This window comes from Neovison vison, chromosome X, assembly GCF_020171115.1.
Source record: "Neovison vison isolate M4711 chromosome X, ASM_NN_V1, whole genome shotgun sequence".
NCBI classification, from domain to species: Eukaryota; Metazoa; Chordata; class Mammalia; order Carnivora; family Mustelidae; genus Neogale; species Neogale vison.
Window position 1 is genome coordinate 71,283,692 of NC_058105.1, and position 22,847 is coordinate 71,306,538.

Here is a 22,847-nt window from a genome sequence, read left to right on the forward strand (position 1 = left end):
AAAAAGTGGTAATATTTTTTCTCTTTACAAAACAATCAAAGTTTACTGTGGGAAAAATTGAAACTTCAGGTGAGGTTTTTGTTGTTGTTGTTTTAGAAAGTAAAGAATAGGGGCATCTGGCTGGCTCAATTGGTAGAGCATGTGACTCTTGATCTTGGGATCATGAGTTCAAGCCCCATTTTGGGTGTAGAGCTTACCTAAAAAAAAAAGAAAGAAAGAAAGAAAGAAAAACAGTATAGTTAAGAGCACAGGCAATAATTTCTCAGACATCGGCTCTAGCAGCATTTTTCTAGACATGTCTCTTGAGGCAAGGGAAACAAAAGCAAAAATAAACTATTGAGAGTGCATCAAAATAAAAAGTTTCTGCGCAGCAAAGGAAATAGTCCACAAAACTAAAAGACAACCAACTGAACAGATGTTTGCAAATGGCAGATCCAATAAACGGTTAGTATCTAAAATACATGAAGAACCGATATAACTCAACACCCTCCCCCAAAATAGTCCAATTAAAAAATGGGCAGAAGACATGAACCTCAAAATCAATGAAATATCCAGCATTAAGAAAATAATTGTATATTAACTTAATTGAATGTTAAACATTCCTTAAATTGACAACTGTGAAGACTCCATAGTAATATAGATTAATATTTACAAATATATAGATTAATATTTAGATTAATATTTGACTTTAATATTAATAATAAAGTCAAATGGAAAGAATGGAACATGAAACTCATATAAGCTATGATTGCAATTATATACAAATACAAAAGGACAAAGTTAAAATGGAGTGTAGAAAAACGAAAATAGCTGTATTAGCATGGTAAATTATGGATATTCTTTAAAAAAAATTTTAATCATTTTTAAAATCATTTTTATTAACATATAATATATTTTTTGCCCCAGGGGTAGAGGTCTGTGATTCATCAGGCTTACACACTTCACAGTACTCATCATGGCACATACCCTCCCCAGTGTCCATAACCCAACCACCCTCTCCCTACCCCCCCACATCCCCCAGCAACCCTCAGTTTGTTTTGTGAGATTAAGAGTCTCTTATGGTTGGGGCGCCTGGGTGGCTCAGTGGGTTAAGCCTCTGCCTTTGGCTCAGGTCATGATCTCAGGGTCCTGGGATCGAGCCCCATGTCGGGCTCTGCTCAATGGAGAACCTATTTCCCCCCTCTCTCTCTGCCTGCTTCTCTGCCTTTTTTGTGAGCTCTCTTTCTCTATCAAATAAATAAAATCTTAAAAAAAAAAAAGAGTCTCTTATGGTTTGTCTCCCTCCTGATCCCATCTTGTTTCATTTTTTCCGTCCCTACCCCCCATAACCCCCCCACCACCTCTCAAGTTCCTCATATCAGGGAGATTATGATAATTGTCTTTCTCTGATTGACTTATTTAGCTCAGCATAATACCCTCTAGTTCCATCCACGTTGTTGGAAATGGCAAGATTTCATTTATCATTTTTTAAATTAATTTTTTAGTGTTCAGTTTGCTAGCATATAGTTACATCATAAGATTGTGTTGAAGTGTTCAATGATTCATTAGTTGCATATTCAATAACTAAAATTGTATTTTGAGTTTTCTAGGGTGGTTCACCACCCCTCAGACTTTTCATCCCACATGTGAAATATCTTTTTTTTTAAGTTTTATTTATTTATTTTGACAGAGAGAGATCACAAGTAGGCAGAGAGGCAGGCAGAGAGAGAAGGGGAAGCAGGCTCCCTGCGGAGCAGAGAGCCCGATGTGGGGCCTCATCCCAGGACCCTGAGACCATGACCTGAGCTGAAGGCAGAGGCTTTAACCCACTGAGCCACCCAGGCGCCCTGTGAAATATCTTTTTAAAAAATTTTTACTAAAAAAATAAATAAATAAAAAATTTCTACTGAGGTATAATTGACACAAGTATAAGTATACAATGTGATGATTTGATTAGGTATATGTATACATTGTGAAAGAGTTCTAATCATTAATTTAATTAACATATTCATCACCCTTTTTTTTAGTGAGAATACTTAAGTTCTATTCTCTTAGCAAAATTTAGTTATATAACCTAGTATAACTGTAGTCAGCTATAGCCACTATGTCATACTATAGATCTTCAGACCTTTTTCATTTTATAACTGAAAATTTGTACCCTTTTACCAGCCTCTCCCCATTTCCCCTACCTTAAAGCCCCTCCCAACCACTATTCTACTCTCTGTTTCTAGGGTTTAACTTTTCTTTTTCCCAGATTCTACATGTAAGTGATAACATGAAATATTTGTCTTTCTTTGTCTGGTTTATTTCACCTAGCATACTAATCCTCCAGCTTCATCCTTGTCACAAATGGCAGGATGTCTCTCTTTTTATGGCTGAATAATATTCCATTGTGTACCTATACCATATTTTCTTTGTCCATTCATCAGTAAATGGATACTTGGGTTGTTTCCTTACCTTGGCTATTGTGGATATTGCTGCAGTGAACATGGGAGTAGAGATATCTCTTTTAAATAAGGACATAGGATTGCTGGATCATATGGTAGTCTAATTTAGATTTCTTGAGAAACCTCCATACTGTTTTCTGTGGTAACCCTACTACCATTTTACATTCCCACCAACAGTGTACCGTGTTTCCTTTTTCTCCACATCTTCAATAGCATTTGTTATCCCTTGTCTTTTTGATGACACCAATTCTAATAGTTATGAGATGATATCTCGTTGTGGTTTTGATTTGCATTTTCCAGATGATTAGTAGTGTTGAGTACCTTTTCTTCTACCTATTGACCATTTGTATGTCTTTTTTAAAAGATTTATTTATTTATTTATTTGAGAGAGAGAGAGCATGAGCAGGGGGAGGGGCAGAGGGAGAGAGGATAGAGAGAATCCTCAAGGAGACTCCCAGCTGAGCATGGATCCCAGCCTGGGCCTTGATCTCACAACCCTGAGATCATGACCTTGAGCCAAAATCAAGAGTTGAATGCTTGGGGCACCTGGGTGGGTCCGTTGGTTAAGCATCTGCCTTCTGCTCAGGTCATGATCCCAGGGTCCTGGGATGGAGACCCATATTGGGGTCCCTGCTCAGTGGAGAGCCTGCTTCTCTCTCTCCTGCTCCCCCTGCTTGTGCTTGCTCTCTTTCTGTCAAATAAATAAATAAAATCTTAAAAGAAAATCAAACGCTTCACTGACTGAACCATCCAGGTGCCCCTGTATGTCTTCTTTGGAAAAATGTCTATTTGGGTTCTTTGCCCATTTTAAATGTTCCTCCTCCTCCTCATTCTTCTTCTTCTTCTTCTTCTTCTTCTGCATCTTCTTCTTTTTCTTTCTTTCTTTCTTTTTTCTTTTTTTTTACTATTGAGTTGTAGGAGTTTTTTGTAGATTTTGGATATTAACCCTCTATTGAATATGTGGTTTACAAATATTTTCTCCCATTCCGTAGGTTTCCTTTTAACTTTGTAGATGGTTTCTGTGAAATTTCTAATATGGGGAAAGAAGAGAGAATATTGGTTTCCACTTAATCTGTAACTTAATGGTGATTTAGACAGATCATAAGATGAACTTAGAACTTAACTAGAGAGGGTGTTGTATTTTGGTTGCCTAAAAAAAATGCAATTTTTTGTTTTTTTTCTAGAGGTGACTTAGAAAAATTAAGGTCAAAATCGAGATATCTCTGTAATTTTATTATTTTTTTTCAACTTTTAGGTACAAAATTATGCTGATGCGCTAAACTGGTACTATTATTCTCTGAGATTTTATACAGCTGATCAAACAGATCTGGACTTGGCTAAGCTGCGGAGGAACATGGCTTCCTGTTACCTGCATTTGAAACAACTTGATAAGGTCCTTTCATTTATCTTTTTTCAAAGGCAGTAAGCGTTATGTGTAGTGGTGGAGAGATAGATAGTTTGGTGTGTCTTCTTGGCTACGAGGTTAAGATGTCTGAGAGTTACTTCATATAAGATAAGCTCAAATTGGTATTTTCCTGATTTGTACATGGTAAACATGACCGATTGGGACTTCCCGGAAAGAGAGAATTGGAAAAACCATTAATTCCATTACTTACTGGCTTTTTTGTGTACCCTCTTCTGAAAAGTAATAGATCATTGGAACTTCTGAACAAAGTTGTCTGCTACTAACCATCTGCAATATTGTCCTTTGAAGCAGACTAAATTATAAGACACACTTTGATTGGTCAAACATTCAGTGTGGAAAAAACTCAGATAAGATGGTCATTCTTTTATGTACTGAGTTACCTGTTGCCTGTCCAACTGCTTTAGAAAATGTTTAGCAACATTTCAAAAACATTTCTGATTTTGATTCAAAAAACATTTTTTTAAAAGATTTTATTTATTTATTTGATGACAGAGATCACAAGTAGGCAGAGAGGCAGGCTGAGAAAGGAGGAAGCAGGCTCCCTGCTGAGCAGAGAGCCGGATGCGGGGCTCGATCCCAGGACCCTGAGACCATGACCTGAGCCGAAGGCAGAGGCTTAACCCACTGAGCCACCCAGGCGCCCCTCAAAAAACATTTCTTTTCTTTTTTTTTTTTTAAAGATTTTATTTATTTATTTGACAGAGAGAGATTACAAGTAGGCAGAGAGGCAGGCAGAGAGAGAGGAGGAAGCAGGCTCCCTGCTGAGCAGAGAGCCCGATGCGGGACTCGATCCCAGGACCCTGAGATCATGACCTGAGCCGAAGGCAGCGGCTTAACCCACTGAGCCACCCAGGCGCCCCTCAAAAAACATTTCTGATTCAAAAAACATTTCTGATTGTTTTTCAGAACAAAATTCTAGGAGGTGAATGAGGTAAAAACTCACTTAAGGATGAAGCCATTCATACATTCCAGAGCAATTGGGGCATTTCTTGTTTTGGGTATCATGTAGTATGCACTTAAGTGGGGAATGGTATTGGCTTGTGGAAGGACAAGTGAGAAGGACAAGTATGGACCCAGATAAAATGTGAAGGCTTTTATTGGTTTTCAGGTTTTAATGACAAGTTTAGGGTAAAATATATAATTACTGGTTATCATTCCAGACATTTTATTTTGAGTTTTTGTTTACCTTGAAGGATTGTCTATTTGACTAAATACTTCAAATTTTCTTTCAATGGAAAATTTACCATTTAGTTTGTATAATAAAAATTTATAGTTCTAGAAGAGAAGCTAAAATGTTACTTAGATCATGATATTTCAGCACAGCCTAGCATTTAAGTGTTTCAGAAAGATAGGTGACACTACTGTTTAAAGACCTGAAAAAAAAGATTATTGCACAGATTTCATTACTTAATTCATTATATTTCTGCATAGGATGCCATTAACTATTTCAGAAAGATAGTTGCTTACTGCTTACTTAAAGACATAAAGATGGTGATCAGAAAGTTACTGTAACTTTGATAATTTATGTTGGCTTGGTAGTTTGGGAAGGACCTGGACTTGGAGACAGACATGCCATTTGGATGAATGCATTTTCAGGCCAAGGAAGGGTATCTGTTCTGCTGTCTGTTCAACTAATGGAGATAGAGTACAGCCCACGACACTGTGATAGTCTCTGAGTTTACAGACATGAGCAAGACATAGTTGCCTTTGACTCAACCAAGAAGCTAGCCTCAGGGTATCCTAACAGGCAGATCTTTAAAGATTTTATTTATTCATTTGAGAGAGAGAGAGACAGTGCACACATGAGTGGGGAGTGGGTGAGGGACAAAGGGAGAGGGAGAAGCAGACTCCCCATTGAGCAGGAAGCCTAACTTAGAGGCTTGATCCTAGGACCCTGAGATCATGACCTGAACCAAAGGTGGATGCTTAACCTGCTTAGCTACCCAGGCATCCCTAGAATATGAGGCTGTATTTAAGAGTGGTGGTCAGGGATAGGGGTTCAGGTTGGGGTGCAGTTACTAGAACTGAAGTGAGTAGATACAGTCTTTCAAGACTTGAAGCAGTGCTGTGTCTTTTTAAGTAGTCTCTATACCCAGTGTGGGGTTTGAACTCATGATGCTGAGATCAAGAGTCACATGCTCCACTGACTGGGTAAGCCAGGCACCCTGAAACACAGTGCTTCTTCTTCTTTTTTTATTAATTATTATTAACATATAATGTGTTATTTGCCCCAGGGGTACAGGTCTGTGAATCATCAGGCTTATACTTTTCATAGCACTCACCATATCACATACCCTCCCCAATGTCCATAACCCAAACACCCTCTCCCTACCCTCCCACCCCCCAGCAACCCTCAGTTTGTTTTATGAGACTGAGAGCCTCTTATGGTTTGTCTCCCTCCTGATCCCATCTTGTTTCATTTTTTCCTTCTCTACCCCTGAAATCCCCACCCTGCCTCTCAGATTCCTCGTATCAGAGAGATCATATGATAATTGTCTTTCTCCGATTGACTTATTTCACTCAGCATAATACCCTCTAGTATTATGGCGTATATGTATTTGCATCCACGTCATTTCATATGGCAGGATTTCATTTGTTTTGATGGCTGCATAGTATTCCATTGTGTGTGTGTGTGTGTACATACATACATACCACATTTTCTTTATCCATTCATCCATTTATCCATTCATCTGTTGATGGACATCTCGGTTTTTTCCATAGTTTGGTTATTGCGGACATTGCTGCTATAAATATTTGGTTGCACGTGCCCCCTCGGATCACTACATTTGTATCTTTAGGGTAAATACCCAGTAGTGTGATGGCTGGGTCTTAGGGTACCTCTATTTTCAACTTTTTGAGGAAACTCCATGCTGTTTTCCAGAGTGGCTGCACCAGTTGCATTGCCACCAACAATGTAGGAGGGTTCCCCTTTTTCCGCATCCTCTCCAACATCTGTTGTTTCCTGACTTGTTAATTTTAGCCATTCTGAAACAGTGCTTCTTAAGTCTCCTCTAACTAATGTCAGGTTTGATCTTAGAGCCTAATATAATTTGGAGTTCAAAGCCTATAATTTGGAGTTCAAATGGTATTAGTAATGAGAAGGGGAAGAGGAGAGCGGGAAACCAGGCATGTCCTAAGAGTGTATATACAGTGTATGATTCTATCATTTAAGGCCAGATTGGTGGTGAAGCCCAAAGTTATTCTCAGTAAGCTTGAGGTAACCTTTTTGATCACTGTTAGTGTATTTTTCTCTTTCATCCTTCCTGTCTTGAACTTAGCAGACAATTACTTGGTACCCTCCATATGTAAGGAATACTTTCCTATGCACTAAGGAAAGAAATTATACAGTCCATTATATTTTACTGTTTTACTGTTCCCACCTTCCCTTGTTAATTTTCATTGTCTGTTTTTTTTCACTCCTTCCCTTGAGCTATTTGAATACTGTTCAGAATAAATTATGAAACCACATTTACTGAATCTGCTAAATTTGCATGGTTTTTCAGCTAGGTAGTCAATAAAACTGACTCATATTAACTTTCTGTCATACTCTTCACAATGGTGATTCCAAAGTTTGTTGTCCTTAAGCCATCATGCCTTCCCCTTCCTGTTAGCAAAAAACTTAATCTTATAGTTTTCTGAATATGTAGCCACTTACATAAACTGCACCAACTTCTCCTTTCTTTACCCTTCCTTTCTTCTTTTAATCTCTTAGAAGGAACTTTCTCTGGGGACCTTCTTTATAAATCTCAACTCTAACTCTTTAATATTTCTCTCTCAACTTTTTCTTTCCCCATCACTATAATTATTTTGACATCTGCTTAATTCAAAAACTCTCCTTCAGTCTTGTCATCCTACTCAAATTACAGTTCTCTCTTTGTCCTTCCTTTCACCAAACTTTTTAAGCTAAAATTACAGCTGATATTTTTTCAGTGTCCACTTATTAAAAAATATGTATTGACTATCTACTATACGTTAAGTACTGTCCTAGGCCTGGAATATAGTAATGAACAAAATAGACAAAAACACCTAAACCCATGGGGTTTATCATTCTTCTAGGAGAGACAGAAAATCAGAAGATGAATATTATGGTATATTACATAGGTCAGCGAAATTTCTGTGAAGAATCACATAGTAAATATTTCAGGTTTTCTACACCATACAGTCTCTGTTTTAAGTATTCAAGTCTGCCATTGAACCATGAAAACAGCCATAGTCTAATAAAACTTTATTCTAGTTTATATACCTGACTTAGCCCTCTATCAGATTGCGACCTTGAGACAGAAACCATATCTTTATTTTCCCTGACAGCTGGCATAGAGCTTAATGTTTAGTCATAGAGACTCAATAAACACCTGTCAGTTTCTTGTGATTAAAGGAATTGCATTTGTTCATGCTGTTTCTTTCCTTGCTACTGTGGATAATTGGAAACTAAAAGTGATGAAGATCTATGTTTGATTAACAGAACTGAAGGAGATTACACTATTTTAGAAATCACCGCATTATTCTCTTCTGTAACTCAGTTCCTTTCCTTTGGTAAGAAGAAAATAAATTTTGTTTTATTCTGCTTTGAAATAAAATATTAAATCACAAGTCAGAAGTTAATTTGGGTGGGTTAAAGGAGTTGGAGAATGAATTCCTCTGAACTCTTGGTAGATTATGTTACAGATTCATTGGTTCATACATTTAGCAACATCCCTTTGAGATAACAATGCTAGATATAGGTAATTTCTTTGGTTTATTTTCAAAGTCATATAAATGTAAATTTTTCATTGCCATTATCCACTGAGAGTATCTCCAGTACTTTATATGAGACAGTATTAAACTATGTAGTTTCATAGATATCATCTCTGCCTTTGGGGAGTTTATAGTACCTTAAGTCTGGTATCTTAATTTTATTACATTATTTTTGAGAATTTTTAAGTGTTTGGTTTGTGTAAGTCAGGCTTGTATAGACAGACTTGGTATAGGGGAAATGAGCTTGGGTTCTATGTATAGGAACAATTGATCACAACTTCATATAGTCAGATTTTGCTGTAAATAATAATAAAACCTTAATTTTCATTAAGAGATAATGGATTGTTTTGGTGATAGTCTGTGATAAAGTTAATGGTAATGCACAGCTGTGCACTCTAACTCAGAGATCTCGTCCTCAGCTTACAAATGCAATTTAGCTACATGAAGTGTTGTTAGTACTACTATAGATTGATGAAATAAAGCACGATTTCGAAGCTCGCTGTGGTGATAAGACTTACAATGGTTACAAGATAAGACTATTTATAGAATAGTTATATGACCTAAAGTGAAAACCACCGTGTCTCATGTGTTGGTTTTGTATTGGTTCTACTCACCATATGGAGTTCTAAAAATCATGTCTTTTCTTTGTAGGACTGAAAATGACCTTGTGATCAGAAGTAAACTAATAATGTTCACTAGGTGGCACTGTGGCCTTTGTTTCTATTATAACAGCTTGTCATTGATTTTGTGATGCTTTGGCAGGTGTAGCCATTACCACAATATTTTAGTCAACTAAAAACACCAAATTTTTCACATATTCTGCTGCTAAGCCACATTTCATCTATTCTGCTCTTGTGCACTTGTTTTGGGGGATCCAAGTATGGGACATTTTATTATTCCCTCTTTGTCTTCATCTTATTCGAATGGGCTCATCATTTCAGCCTATTGAGGTCTCTTCAGATCTGACTCTGCCTTCTAACATATTAGTTACTCTTTTAGCTTCAGGTCATATGTATACTCAATCAGTATTCACAAAGGTCCTCATCTACAGATTCCGATTCTAAATTCATATGATATATGCCACACAATTTGATACTCAATGATATACTTTAAATTTGCAGTTATGTTGTACATGTAAATCTTCTTTCCACAAAAATATTTTAAGCTTAACTGCAGAAATGATCATGTATTCTACTTATTCTATAATACCAGGTATAGATTAGGCATTCAGTAAATACTTGTTGACTTAAAACCTCAGTTACGGTATTTTTATGGTATAGCTATATGAAGAATGAGCCACAACTGACTTCATCTCATGTTTACTTAAGTGCTTTCATTTACATCCATATGGAATATTTCTAAAGTGTGTGTAGTCACCCTGTATTCTGCCCTGGTTACAGTATACTTACAGTGTTGTGTAGGACTAGGGGGCAACACTTTTGAAGGAGGATATTAACAAACTCTTAATATGCCAAGGGGAAGGCACTCAGGATGGTGAGAGCCCTCAAACCATCTTATTTGAAGAATAAAGGAAATATGGATGTTAAACTTGGAAAGTGGAAGATTTAGGAGGAACGTGATAGCTTCCTCCTAATATTTGAATGACTATCAGGAGTAAAAGAATTAAATTTATTCCGTGCATATTTCCATGGGAGAGACTTACAAGGAGTGAGATTTCAGGTCATCATAAGGCAACTCTAATGATTAGACCTTTCCAAAACTGAAATGGATTTTCTTTCCTTTTTAAAAATTTATTTATTTATTTATTTGACCGAGATCGCAAGTAGGCAGAGGCAGCAGAGAGAGAGGAGGAAGCAGGCTCCCTGTGGAGCAGAGAGCCTGGTGCAGGGCTTGATCCCAGGACCCTGGGATCATGACCTGAGCCGTAGGCAGAGGCTTTAACCCACTGAGCCACCCAGGTGCCCCTGAAATGGATTTTCTTAAAATATAGTAAATTCCCTCTCCCTGAAGTTATTTAAGCAGAGTCTGACTACTTGGTGTGAATGTTATGAAGAACGTTCAAGCATCAGAAACATTTTTTTTGACTAAGAGAATTTTAAGATATCTTCTAACCATATTGTTCTAAGATATTATAATCTGGTAAAATCTATAATAATCATTTTTTGGCATTCATAAATTTATAAGTTATTGATTTATAGAACTAAAGGGACACTTATAAATCATAATTAATTTACTTTAAAAATCAAATTTATTAAAATATAATTTACACTAAAAAATCCTCATTTTAAATGTACAGTTAAGCAATTTTGGCAAATATATACCCCAGAATACCCACTACCTCAATCTAGATATAGAATATTTTAATTATCTTAGAAGATTCCCTTGTGTTTCCCCATGTACATTCTCAGCCCCAGGTAGTAACTAATGCAGTTTCTATCACTATCGATTACATTTATCTTTCCTAGGATTTCATATACATGTACTTTTGGGTTTATTTTGTTTTATTTTGGTTTTTGTTCTTTTTTTTTCTTTGGTCTGACTTCTTTTAGTCATCATCATGTTTTAGAAAATCACTTGTGTTCTTGCATATATCAATAGATTGTTCCTATTTATTCCTGAATAGTATTCCATTGTATGGATGGATAGCAATTTGTTTATTCATTCATCTGTTGATGGACATTTTTATTTTTCCAGTTTGAGATTATGAATAATGCTACTCTTGAGCATTCAAGGTAGAAGTCTTTGTATGGATATTTGTTTCGATTTCTCTGGGGAAATGTGCAAAGGTGGAATTGCTGGGTTATGTGGTAACGATATTTCTAAGTTTATAAGAAGTCACCAAACTGTTTCCCAAAGGAGTTGTACCATTTTATATTCCTGCCATCAATCAATGGTGACTGTGTCAGTTCATCCACATCCTTGCCAATACACAGTATATTCAATCCTTTTAATTTCAACAGTCTAGTAGGTGTGTTGTAGATTTATTTTAATAAAGTCAAATTTATTCTATTTTTCTTTTATGGCTTGTTTATGTGTCCTTAGAAATCTTTGCTTGCCCCAATATGGAAGAATTTATCTTCTACGCTTTTTTTCACTTTTGATATGTTGTACCGATAGCATTCCCAATGAGCTTGGTTGTACATTTCTGTGCTTTTTTCTAGACATTTTATAGTTTTAGCTGTTTTTATTTATTTTATTTATTATTAAAGATTTTTAGTTATTTGAGAGAGAGAAAGTGGGCCAGAAAGAGAGAGCATGAGTGGAGGGAGGGGCAGAGGGAGAAGCAGACTCCCCGCTGAGCAGGGAAGTTGATTTGGGCCTCTGTCCTAGGACCCCGGGATAGTGACCTGAGCTGAAGGCAGCCGTTTAACTGACTGAGCTACCCAGACACTCCAAGTTTTAGCTATTTTTAGACTTATGATCCATTTTGAGAGAATACGTGTGTGTCTGTGTATGTGCGTGTACATATGCATATGAGAGAGAGAGAGAAAGGTGAAGGTTCATTTTTCCCCCATATAGATACCATGTTATTCTAGTACCAGTATTGAAAGACTGTCCTTACCCAGTTGAGTTGTCTTGGCACCTTTGTCAAATATCTAGGGATCATAAATACTGGGATTTGCTTCTATACTCCATTCTGTTCTGTTGATTCTTTTTTTTTTTTAAAGATTTTATTTATTTGACAGACAGAGATCACAAGCAGGTAGAGAGGCAGGCAGAGAGAGAGAGAGGAGGAAGCAGGCTCCCTGCTGAGCAGAGAGCCCAATGCGGGACATGATCCCAGGACCCTGAGATCATGACCTGAGCCAAAGGCAGAGGCTTAACCCTCTGAGCCACCCAGGCGCCCTGTTCTGTTGATTCTTTATATCTATCCTCATGCCTCACTGTCTTGATTGTTGTAGTATTATAGTAAGTCTTAAAATCAAGCTAGTTAGTCCTCAGCTTTGTTCTTTTTTTTAGACTCTTTTGGCTGCTTTAAGTCCTTTGTATTTTCACATAAATTGTAAAATCAGCTTGTCAATTACTACAAAAATGGTGGGATTTTTATTGGGATTGTATTGAATCTTTAGGTCAATCTAAGAAACAGTTAAAATCTTAACAGAATTATATTCAAATTCATTAACACAGTGTAGCATTCTATTTATGTCTTAATTTCCCTCAGTTTCCAGCATAAAAATCTGTATATATTTTAACTTTATCCCAGAGAATTCATGTTTTTGATGATAGTATAAATAGTCTTACTTGATTAATTTCAATTTCCAGTAGGTCATTGTTAGCATATAGAAATAAAATTGATTTTTAAAAATTATGGTAAAATATACTATCTTGACCATTTAGTTTTAAAGATTTTATTTATTTATTTGAGAGAGAGGGAGTAAGAAAGAGAACACGAGCAGGGGCAGAGGCAGAGGGAGAGGAAGAGGGAGAATCAGACTGCCCTGCTGAGCAGGGAGCCTGAGTCAGGGCTGGATCCAAGGATCCTAGGATCATGACCTGAGCTGAAGCAGTTGCTTAACCGACTGAGCCAACCAGGTGCCCCTTAGGCATTTCGATGTATGTTCTGTGACATTAATACATACACAATATTCTGTATCCATCTCCAGAATTCTTTTCATCATGTAAAACTGACACTCTGTCCCTATTAAACAATAACTCCTTTCTCCCCTCAATGCCTACCCCCTGGCAACCATAATTCTATGTTCTGTTCCTATGGCTTTGACTGCTTTAGATACCTCATATAAGTGAACTCATACAACACTTGTTCATTTCTGGCTCGCTTATACCACATAACGTAATGTCCTCAAGGTTCATCCATGTTGTAGCATATATCAGAATTCCCTAACTTTTTAAGACTAAGTAATATTCCACTGTATGCATGTTACCACTTTTTGTTTATCCACTCATCTGTGGACAGACCATTGGGTTGCTTCCACCTTTTAGCTTTTGTGAATAAACTTGCTATCAATTGGGTATACAAGTATCTGAGTACCTGAGTTCAGTTCCTTTGTGTATATACCTAGGAGCAGAATTGTGGGATTATATGGTAATTCTGTATTTAACATTTTGAGGAACAGCCACTGTTTTACATGATGGCTGTGTCATTTTACATTCCTACCAGAAAGCACAAGTGCCCCAGTTTCTCCACATCCCATGCAATAGTTTTTATTTTTCTAGTTTTTTGATAATACCCATACTAATGGGTATGAAATGATTTCTTGTATTTTTTATTTGCATTTCCCTAATGAGCACTGATTTGAGCATCTTTTCATGCGCTTATTGGTCATTTGTATATCTTTGGAGACGTTCCAAGTCTTTCTGCCCATTTTTTAGATTGGGTTATTTTTTAGTTGTTGAGTTGTAGGAGCCCTTTTATATTCTGGATATGGGGACGCCTGGGTGGCTCAGTCCGTTAAGCATCTGCCTTTGGCTCAGGTCATGATCCCAGGGTCCTGGGATCAAGTCCTGCATCAGGTTCCTTGCTCAGCTGGGAGCCTGCTTCTCCCTATGCCTGCTCTGCCTGCTGCTCCCCCAACTTGTGCTCTCTCTGACAAATAAACAAAATCTTTAAAAGAAAATATTCTGGATATGAACTTACTATCAGTATATGATTTGCAAATATTTTCTCCCATTTTGTGGATTGTCTTTTCCCTTTCTTGATAGTGTCCTTTGAAACACTAACATTTTGGGGGTGCCTGGGTGGCCCAGTGGGTTGGGGCCTCTGCCTTCGGCTCAGGTCATGATCTCAGGGTCCTGGGATTGAGCCCCTCATCCAACTCTCTGCTCAGCAGGGAGCCTGTTTCCATCTCACTCTCTGCTGGCCTCTCTGACTACTTTTGATCTCTCTGTCAAATAAATAAATAAAATCTTTAAAAAAAGAAGAAACACTAACATTTTGTAATTTCTATGAAGTCCAAATATCTATTTTTTATTTTGGTGTCTGTGCTTTTGGTGTCATATCCAAGAAATCACCACCAAATTCACTGTCATGATTACCCTTAAGTTTTCTAAAACTTAAAATTGTACCTTTTCTGTGTAGATCTTTGATCTCAGTTTGAGTTACTTTTTATATAAGGGGTAAGGTAAGGATCTGACTTCATTATTTTACATGTGGATATCCTGTTTTCCCAACATCATTTGTTGAAAAGACTGTCTCCTTCCATTGAATGGTCTTGGCACCCTAGTCAAAAATCATTTGAACATATTTGTGAGGGGTTATTTCTGGGCTTTGTATTCTATGTATGTCTGTCCTTATGCAAGTATCACACTGTTTTGATTACTGTAGCTTTGTACTAAGTTTTTTTTTTTTTTAAAGATTTTATTTATTTATTTGACAGAGAGAGATCACAAGTAGGCAGAGAGGCAGGCAGAGAGAGAGAGGAGGAAGCAGGCTCCCTGCTGAGCAGAGAGCCCGATGCGGGACTCGATCCCAGGACCCTGAGATCATGACCCGAGCCGAAGACAGCAGCTTAACCCACTGAGCCACCCAGGCGCCCAGCTTTGTACTAAGTTTTGAAATTAGGAAGTGTGAGTCTTCCAAGTTTGTTCTTTCTTCCACGGTATTTTTTGGCTACTCAGGGTCCCTTGAAATTACATATGAATTTTAGGCTTTTTCTCTTAATTTCAGTATAAAACAAAACAAATGGCATTGAGATTTTCATAGGGATTGCATTGATCTCTTTGGTTGTCTTCTTTTTTAAAGAATATTTTTCGGGGCGCCTGGGTGGCTCAGTGGGTTAAGCCGCTGCCTTCGGCTCAGGTCATGATCCCAGGGTCCTGGGATCGAGCCCCGCATCGGGCTCTCTGCTCCGCAGCAAGCCTGCTTCCTCCTCTCTCTCTCTCTGCCTGCCTCTCTGCCTGCTTGTGATCTTTGTCTGTCAAATAAATAAAATCTTTAAAAAAAAAAAAAAAGAATATTTTTCATTCTGGAAAATATATATGATTTTCCATTCTTCTTAACTTTAAAATTTTCCCTCCTTTTAACTTTTAAAAATGTTTCCTATGTTCTTTTCACATTATTGGCTGTAATTATTTACTTTCATATTTCTTTTTGTTAGTCTTAATTTCTGAAATGATTATTTTCTCATTTTTTCTGAGATCTAATACCTCATTTCTGGTTTTTTCTAATTTTGATTTATGCCATTCTTTTATATTTTGTATCATTTTCTTGATGTCTTTTATCTCATTTTGAAATGGTTGGTTATAGTTTTGACCTTTTTAAGTTGAAGTATAATTAAGATACAATGTTACATTATCTTCAGGTGTATAGCATATTGATTCAACATTTCTATAATTATTCAGTACTCACCATGGTAAGTGTAGACACCATCTGTTGCCATACAACTTTATTACATACTATTGACCATATTTCCTATGCTGTACTTTTCATCACCATGACTTATTTATTTTATAACTGGAAGTTTGTACCTCTTAATTGAATTTATCTATTTTGTGTATTCCCCCACCTACCTCCTTTGATAACCACCAGTTTCTTAGTATTTCAGAGTCATTTTGTTCTATAGATTTCACATATAAGTGAAATCATATAGTATTTGCCTTTCTCTGACTGACTGACTTCACTTAGCACAATACCATCTATGTCCATTCATGTTGTTACAAATGGCAAGATCACATTCTTTTTATGGCTGAGTAGTATTCCACTGTGTGTGTGTGTGTGTGTGTGTGTGTATATATATATATATATATATATATACCACTTTATCCATTTATCTCTCACTGGGCATTTTGGTTGCTTCCATATCTTGGCTATTGTAAATAATGCTGTGGTAAACATAAGGGTGCTTATAACTTTTCACAAATTTGTGAATTTGTGTTTTTGTTTTATTTAGGTATATACCCAGCAGTGTAACTACCTGATCATATGGTATTACTATTTTTAATTTGATGAAACTCTATACTGTTTTCCACAGTGGCAGTACCAGTTAACATTTCCACCAACAGTGCATGAGGGTTTCCTTTTCTCCACATCCTTGCCAAAACTTGTTATTTCTTGTTTTTTTAATAGTAGCCATTATAACAGATGTGAGGTAATATCTCATAGTGGTTTCGATTTTCATTTACCTGACAATTAGTGATGTTGAGTTATCTTTTCACGTGTCTGTTGGCCAATTGCGTGTGTTCTTTGGAAAATATCTATTCAGGTTTTCTTCCCATATTTAAAAATTGAATTGTTTGGGGGTACCTGGGTGGCTTAGTTGGCTAAGCCTCTGCCTTCAGGTTCAGGTTATGATCCTGGGGTCCTGGGGTTGAGCCCCACATCGGGCTCCCTGCTCAGCGGAAACCCTGCCTCTCCCTCTCCCTCTGCTCCCCCAGCTTGTGCTCAGTCTAAATAAAATCTTTAAATATATATGAAAAATAAAAATTGAATGATATGTTTCTTTGGTGTTGAGTTGTTTAAGTTCTTTATATTTTATACAACCCTATATCACTGGCAGGTATCTTCATATTCAGTAGGTTGCCTTTTTGTTTTGTTGATGGTTTTCCTTTGCTGTGCAGAAGCCTTTTATTTTGGTGTAGTCCCAATAGTTTATTTTTGCTTTTGTTTCCCTTGCTTGACCAGACACATCCATAAATATCATTGCTGAGGCTGATGTCTAAGAGATTACTGCTTATGTTTACTTTTAGGAGTTTAATGATTTCAGGTCTCGTATTTCAGTCTTCAATCCATTTTTTTCTTATTTTTTGAATATAGTGTAAGAAAATGGTTCAGTTTCATTCTTTTTATTTTTTTAAAGATTTTATTTATTTATTTGACAGACAGAGATAACAAGTAGGCAGAGAGAGAGGAGGAAGCAGGCTCCCTGCCAAACAGAGAGCCCAGTGCAGGGCTCGATCCCAAGACCCTGGGATCATGACCTGAGAGGAAGGCAGAGGCTTTACCCCACTGAGCCACCCAGGCCCCCTCATTCTTTTTATATAGGTATTCAGTTTCACAGCATCATTTATTGAAGAGACTGTTTTTCCCTATTGCATATTCTTGCCTCTTTTGTCATAGATTAATTAAATATACAGGTATGGATTTCTTTCTGGGTGTTATATTGTTATATTGATCTATTTCTGTATTTGTGCCAGTACCATACTGTTTTGATTACTGTAGTTCTGTGGTATCTCTTCAAATCTAGGATTATGATACCTCTATCTTTGATCTTCATTCTTAAGATTGCCTTGGTCATTTGGGATCTTTTATGATTCCATACAAAATTCCATATAAGATAATTTGGTTCTAGTCCTATGAAAAATGCTACTATTATTTTATTGATGGTTGACATTGAATTTTAGATTACTTTGGGTAGTATGCACATTTTTTTTTTTTTGACAGAGCAATCCTTTATTTTTAGACATTTTCACAAAGAGGTTTTCGGTAAATGAACTTTCCAGTGGAGAAGAGAGAACATGAAAATCAGCCTCCAGCCATCAGCAGCAGCTCTGCTCAGGGCCTAGGGTCCTCCTTGCCCAAGTGTTGAGGTGGAGGTGTGTACTTCCTTTCCTTTATTAGTTTATTCCGCTGCCTTCTGATCTCACTCAGACATTTCATCGTTTTATGCCGAAGCAGACATTCTGTGAAATCATCCAATTCTATCTTGCACTCTTTCGCGGCACGGGTAGCACCGATTCCATGCGCACATTCTATCCATTCTTTTTCAAAAGCATGGCATCGAGCTGGAATCCTGTGAGGCTGTTCAGCACTCTGGATTGTCATCCACTGATCTAAGTCAATGCCCAGCCTTTTCTGCACATCAAAGAAAGGCATGGCGTCGCACGGGTATGCCCTTGTCCCTTCGCTGGCTGCTGCTCCCGGATGATCTGCGAGCGACGCTAGTATGCACATTTTAATGAAATTAATTTTTCCAATCCATGAGTGTGTTATATATTTCCATTTGTCATCTTTGATTTCTTTCATCAATGTCATAGATTTTAGACCATAGATCTCTCACCTCCTTCTTAAATTTATTCCTAGGTATTCTCTTCTTTTGGTGTAATTATAAATGGGATTGTTCTCTTTTTTCAAGTTTTTATTTAAATTCCAGTTAGTTAACATACGGTGTAACATTAGTTTCACATGTACAATATAGTGATTCAGCACTTCCTACTACACCCAGTGTTCATATCACAAGTGCACTCCTTAATTGCCATCACCTGTGTACCCCATCCTCCCACCCATCTAATAATCCTCAGTTTGCTGTCTACAGTTAAGAGTTGTTTCTTGGTTTGCCTATCCCTCTCTTTATTTTCACTTTGCTCATTTGTTTTGTTTTTTTTTCTAGAGAGTGAACACGCGTGCACGCACGCGCGCACACACACACACACACAGTGGGAGGGGCAGAGGGAAAGGGAGAGAGAGAATCTTAAGAAGACCCTTAAGCAGGGCTCAATCTCATGACACAGGGGTCAATCTTATGACACTGACATCATGACCTGAGCAGAAACCTGAGAGTTGGTTGCTTAACTGACTGAACCATCCAGGTGCCCCCATCTGTATGTCTTCCTTAGAGAAATGACTGCTTATGACTTCTGCCCATTTTTTGCTTGGATGATGTATTTTTAGGTGTTGAATTTTATTCTGTTCTTCTGTACATATTTTGGATACTTTATCGGATATGTCATTTGCAAATATCTTCTCCCATTCCATAGGTTGCCTTTTAGTTTTTTTTTTTAATTAATTAATTAATTAATTAATTTGACAGAGAGAGGGAGAGAGAGATCACAAGTAGACGGAGAGGCAGGCAGAGAGAGAGGGGGAAGCAGGCTCCCTGCCGAGCAGAGCGCCCCATGCGGGACTCGATCCCAGGACCCTGAGATCATGACCTGAGCTGAAGGCAGCAGCTTAACCCACTGAGCCACCTAGGTGCCCCTGCCTTTTAGTTTTTTTTTTTTTCCTGCCTTTTAGTTTTGTTGATTGTTTCCTTCGCTCTGCAGAAGCTTTTTATTTTGATGAAGTCCCAGTAGTTTATTTTGCTTTTGTTTCCCTTGCCTCCAGGGACATATCTAGAAAGAAGTTTCTATGGCCAGTGTCAAAGAGGTTACTTCCTGTGTTCTCCTCTAGGATTTTGATGGTTTCAGGTCTCAGATTAAGGTCTTTCATCCACCTTGAATTTATTTTTGTGTATGGTGTAAGAAAGTGCTACGGTTTGATTCTTCTACATGTCGTTGTCCAGTTTTCCCAGTACCATTTGTTGAAGAGGCTGTCTTCTGTCCCATTGGATAGTCTTTCATGATTTATCAAAGAATAGTTGACCATATAGTTTTGGATCCATTTCTGGGTTTTCTATTCTGTTCCATTGATTTAAATGTCTTATTTTTGTGCTAGTGCAATACTGTCCTGATGACTACAGCTTTGTAATATAACCTGAAGTCCGGAATTCTGATGCCTCCAGCTTTGGCAATTTGGGGGTCTCTGGTGGTTCCATACAAATTTTAGGATTTTTTGTTCTAGCTCTGGGAAAGATTCTGGTGGTGTTTTTATTTAGGGATGTATTAAGTATGTAGGTTGTTTTGCATAGTACAGACATTTGAACAATATTTGTTCTTCCAATCTGTGACCATTCGCCATTTCTTTATGTCATCAATTTCTTTCATCAGGATTTTATATTTTTCAGACTACAGATCTTTTACATCTTTGGTTAAGTTTATTTCTAGGTATCTTACAGTTTTTGGTGCAATTATAAATGGGATCGATTCTGTAATTTCTCTTTCTTCTGTCTCATTGTTAGTGTATAGAATGCAACTGATTTCTGTATGCTGATTTTGTATCCTGTGACTTTACTGAACTTGTGTATCAATTCTAGCAGCTTTTTTTTTTAAAGATTTTATTTATTTGACAGAGAGAAATCACAAGTAGGCAGAGAGGCAGGCAGAGAGAGAGAGGGGAGGAAGCAGGCTCCCTGCGGAGCAAAGAGCCCGATGCGGGGCTCGATCCCAGGACCCTGGGATCATGACCCGAGCCGAAGGCAGAGGCCTCAACCCACTGAGCCACCCAGGCGCCCCAATTCTAGCAGCTTTTTAGTGGAGTCATCCAGATTTTCTATATAGAGTATCATGCCATCTGCAAGTAGTGGAAGTTTGACTTCTTCCTTGATGATTTAGATGCCTTTTATTTCTTTTTGTTGTTGATTGCTGAGGCTAGGTCTTCCAGGACTATGTTAAATAACAGTGGTGAGAGCGGACAACCCTGTCTTATTCCTAACCGTAGAAGAAAAGCTCTCAATTTTAACCTCTTGAGGATGATTTTCACTGTGGGTTTTCCATATAGCCTTTTTAATGTTGAGGTATGTTCCCCCTGACCTACTTTGTTGAGTGTTTTTATCATGAATGGATGTTGTATTTTGTCAAATGCTTTTTCTGTATCTATTGAGAGGATCATTTTTTTATTATTTCTTTTATTAATGTGGTGTATCACATTGATTGATTTGTGAATACTGAACCCCTGTTGCAGCCCAGAATAAATCCAACTTGATCATGGTGAATGCATTCTTTCAGTGTACTATTGGATTCAGTTTTGTTAGTATTTTATTGAGAATTTCTACACCCATATTCATCAGGGATATTGGCCTCAGTTTTTCTTTTTCAGTGGAGTCTTTATCTGGTTTTGGTATTAGGGTAATACTGGCCTCATAGAATGAGTTTGGCAGTTTTCTTTCCTTTTCTGTTTTTTGGAATAGTTTGAGAAGAATAAATATTAACTCTTCTTTAAATGTTTAGTGAAGTTCGCCTGTGAAGCCATCTGACCCTGGACTTTTTGTTTGTTGGGAGATTTTTGATTGTTGAACCAATTTCTTTACTAGTTATGAGTCTGCTCAAGTTTTCTATTTCTTCCTGTTTCAGTTTTGGTAATTTTATGTTTCTTGAAATTTATCCATTTATTCTAGGTTGTCCCAATTTGCTGGCATATGATTTATTATAACATTTTCGTATATTCCTTTGTATTTCTGTGGTTTCGGTTGTTATTTTTTCTCCCTCATTTCTAATTTTATTTTGGTTCTCTCTCTTTTTTTTGTTATGTCTGTCTAAAGGTTTATCAATTTTGTTTACCTGTTCAAAGAACCAGCTCTTGGTTTCAGTGATCTTTTGTATTTTTTTAAGACTCTATTTCATTTATTTCTGCTTTAACCTTCACTACACTACAACTATAGCTTCCTTCTACTAGCTTTGAGCTTGTTTTTTCTTTTTATTTTTTTAACCTCTGTTAAGTATGTTTATTTGAGATTTTTCTTGTTTCTTAAGGCCTGTATTGCTATAAACTTCATTTGAGAACCTATTTTGCTGCATTCCAGAGTTAGCACCCTTCTGTTTTCATTTTTGTCTCTGTGTATTTTTTGATTTCCTATTTGATTTCTTGGTTGACCCATTTGTTGTTTGGTATCATGTCATTTAGCTTTTACATGTTTTCTTCTCTGGATTTCATCTTAATTGATACCTAGTTTCATATTGTTGTGGTTTGAAAAAATGCTTCATATGATTCAATCCTCTTTAATTTATTAAGACTTTTTTATTGTGCTAACATGCGCTCTATCCTGGAGAAAATTCCATGTGCATCTGGGAATAATGTGTATTCTGCCAGCTTTGGATGGAATGTTCTGTATAAATTTGTTAGGACCTTCTGGTCTAATGGATCATTTAAAGCCACTGTTTTCTTACTGATTTTCTCTCTGGATGATCTATTGATTGATGTAAATGTTGTCTTAAAGTCCCCTACTCTTTTGTAATACTGTCACTTTCTCCCTCTATATCTCTTAACATTTGCTTTATGTATTTAGGTGCTCCTTTATTTTTGCATATATATTTACAATTGTTATAGTTCCATGTTGGATTGATCCCTTTATTATTATGTAGTGACCTTCTTTGTCTCCTGCTACAGGCTTTGTTTTTTTTTTTTTGTTTTTTTTTTTTTTGTTTTTTTTAAGATTTTATTTATTTATTTGAGAGAGACAGTGAGAGAGAGCATGAGTGAGGAGAAGGTCAGAGAGCGAAGCAGACTCCCCATGGAGCTGGGAGCCTGATGTGGGACTCGATCCCGGGACTCCAGGATCACGCCCTGAGCCGAAGGCAGTCGTCCAACCAACCGCGCCACCCAGGCGTCCCTACAGGCTTTGTTTTAAAGTCTATTTTATCTGATACAAGTATTAATACACCAGCTTTTATTTGCACTTTCATTTGTGTGGAGTATCTTTTTCCATCCCTTCACTTTCAGTCTTTATTGAGTTTTTATAGGCAAATACAGATGGGTCTGTATTTTTTTTTATCCATTCAGTCACCTTATGTCTTTTTTTAAAAAAGATTTTATT

General features: G+C 37.1%; 2 protein-coding genes across 2 annotated transcripts in view; one reads left to right on the forward strand and one right to left on the reverse strand.

Moving 5' to 3' along the window:
* TEX11 (testis expressed 11) overlaps nucleotides 1–22,847 on the forward strand; it is a 335,773-nt gene that overhangs the window by 169,252 nt on the left and 143,674 nt on the right. Inside the window, exon 15 of the mRNA XM_044234723.1 lies at nucleotides 3,682–3,819. Within this exon, the coding sequence (XP_044090658.1) occupies nucleotides 3,682–3,819 (138 nt within the window). The remainder of the gene's footprint in view (nucleotides 1–3,681; nucleotides 3,820–22,847) is intronic.
* Nucleotides 17,867–18,375, reverse strand: LOC122897039 (NADH dehydrogenase [ubiquinone] iron-sulfur protein 5-like). The gene has a single exon (XM_044235177.1). The coding sequence runs from the start codon at nucleotides 18,314–18,316 to the stop codon at nucleotides 17,996–17,998; it is 321 nt and encodes a 106-aa protein (XP_044091112.1). The 5' UTR covers nucleotides 18,317–18,375; the 3' UTR covers nucleotides 17,867–17,995.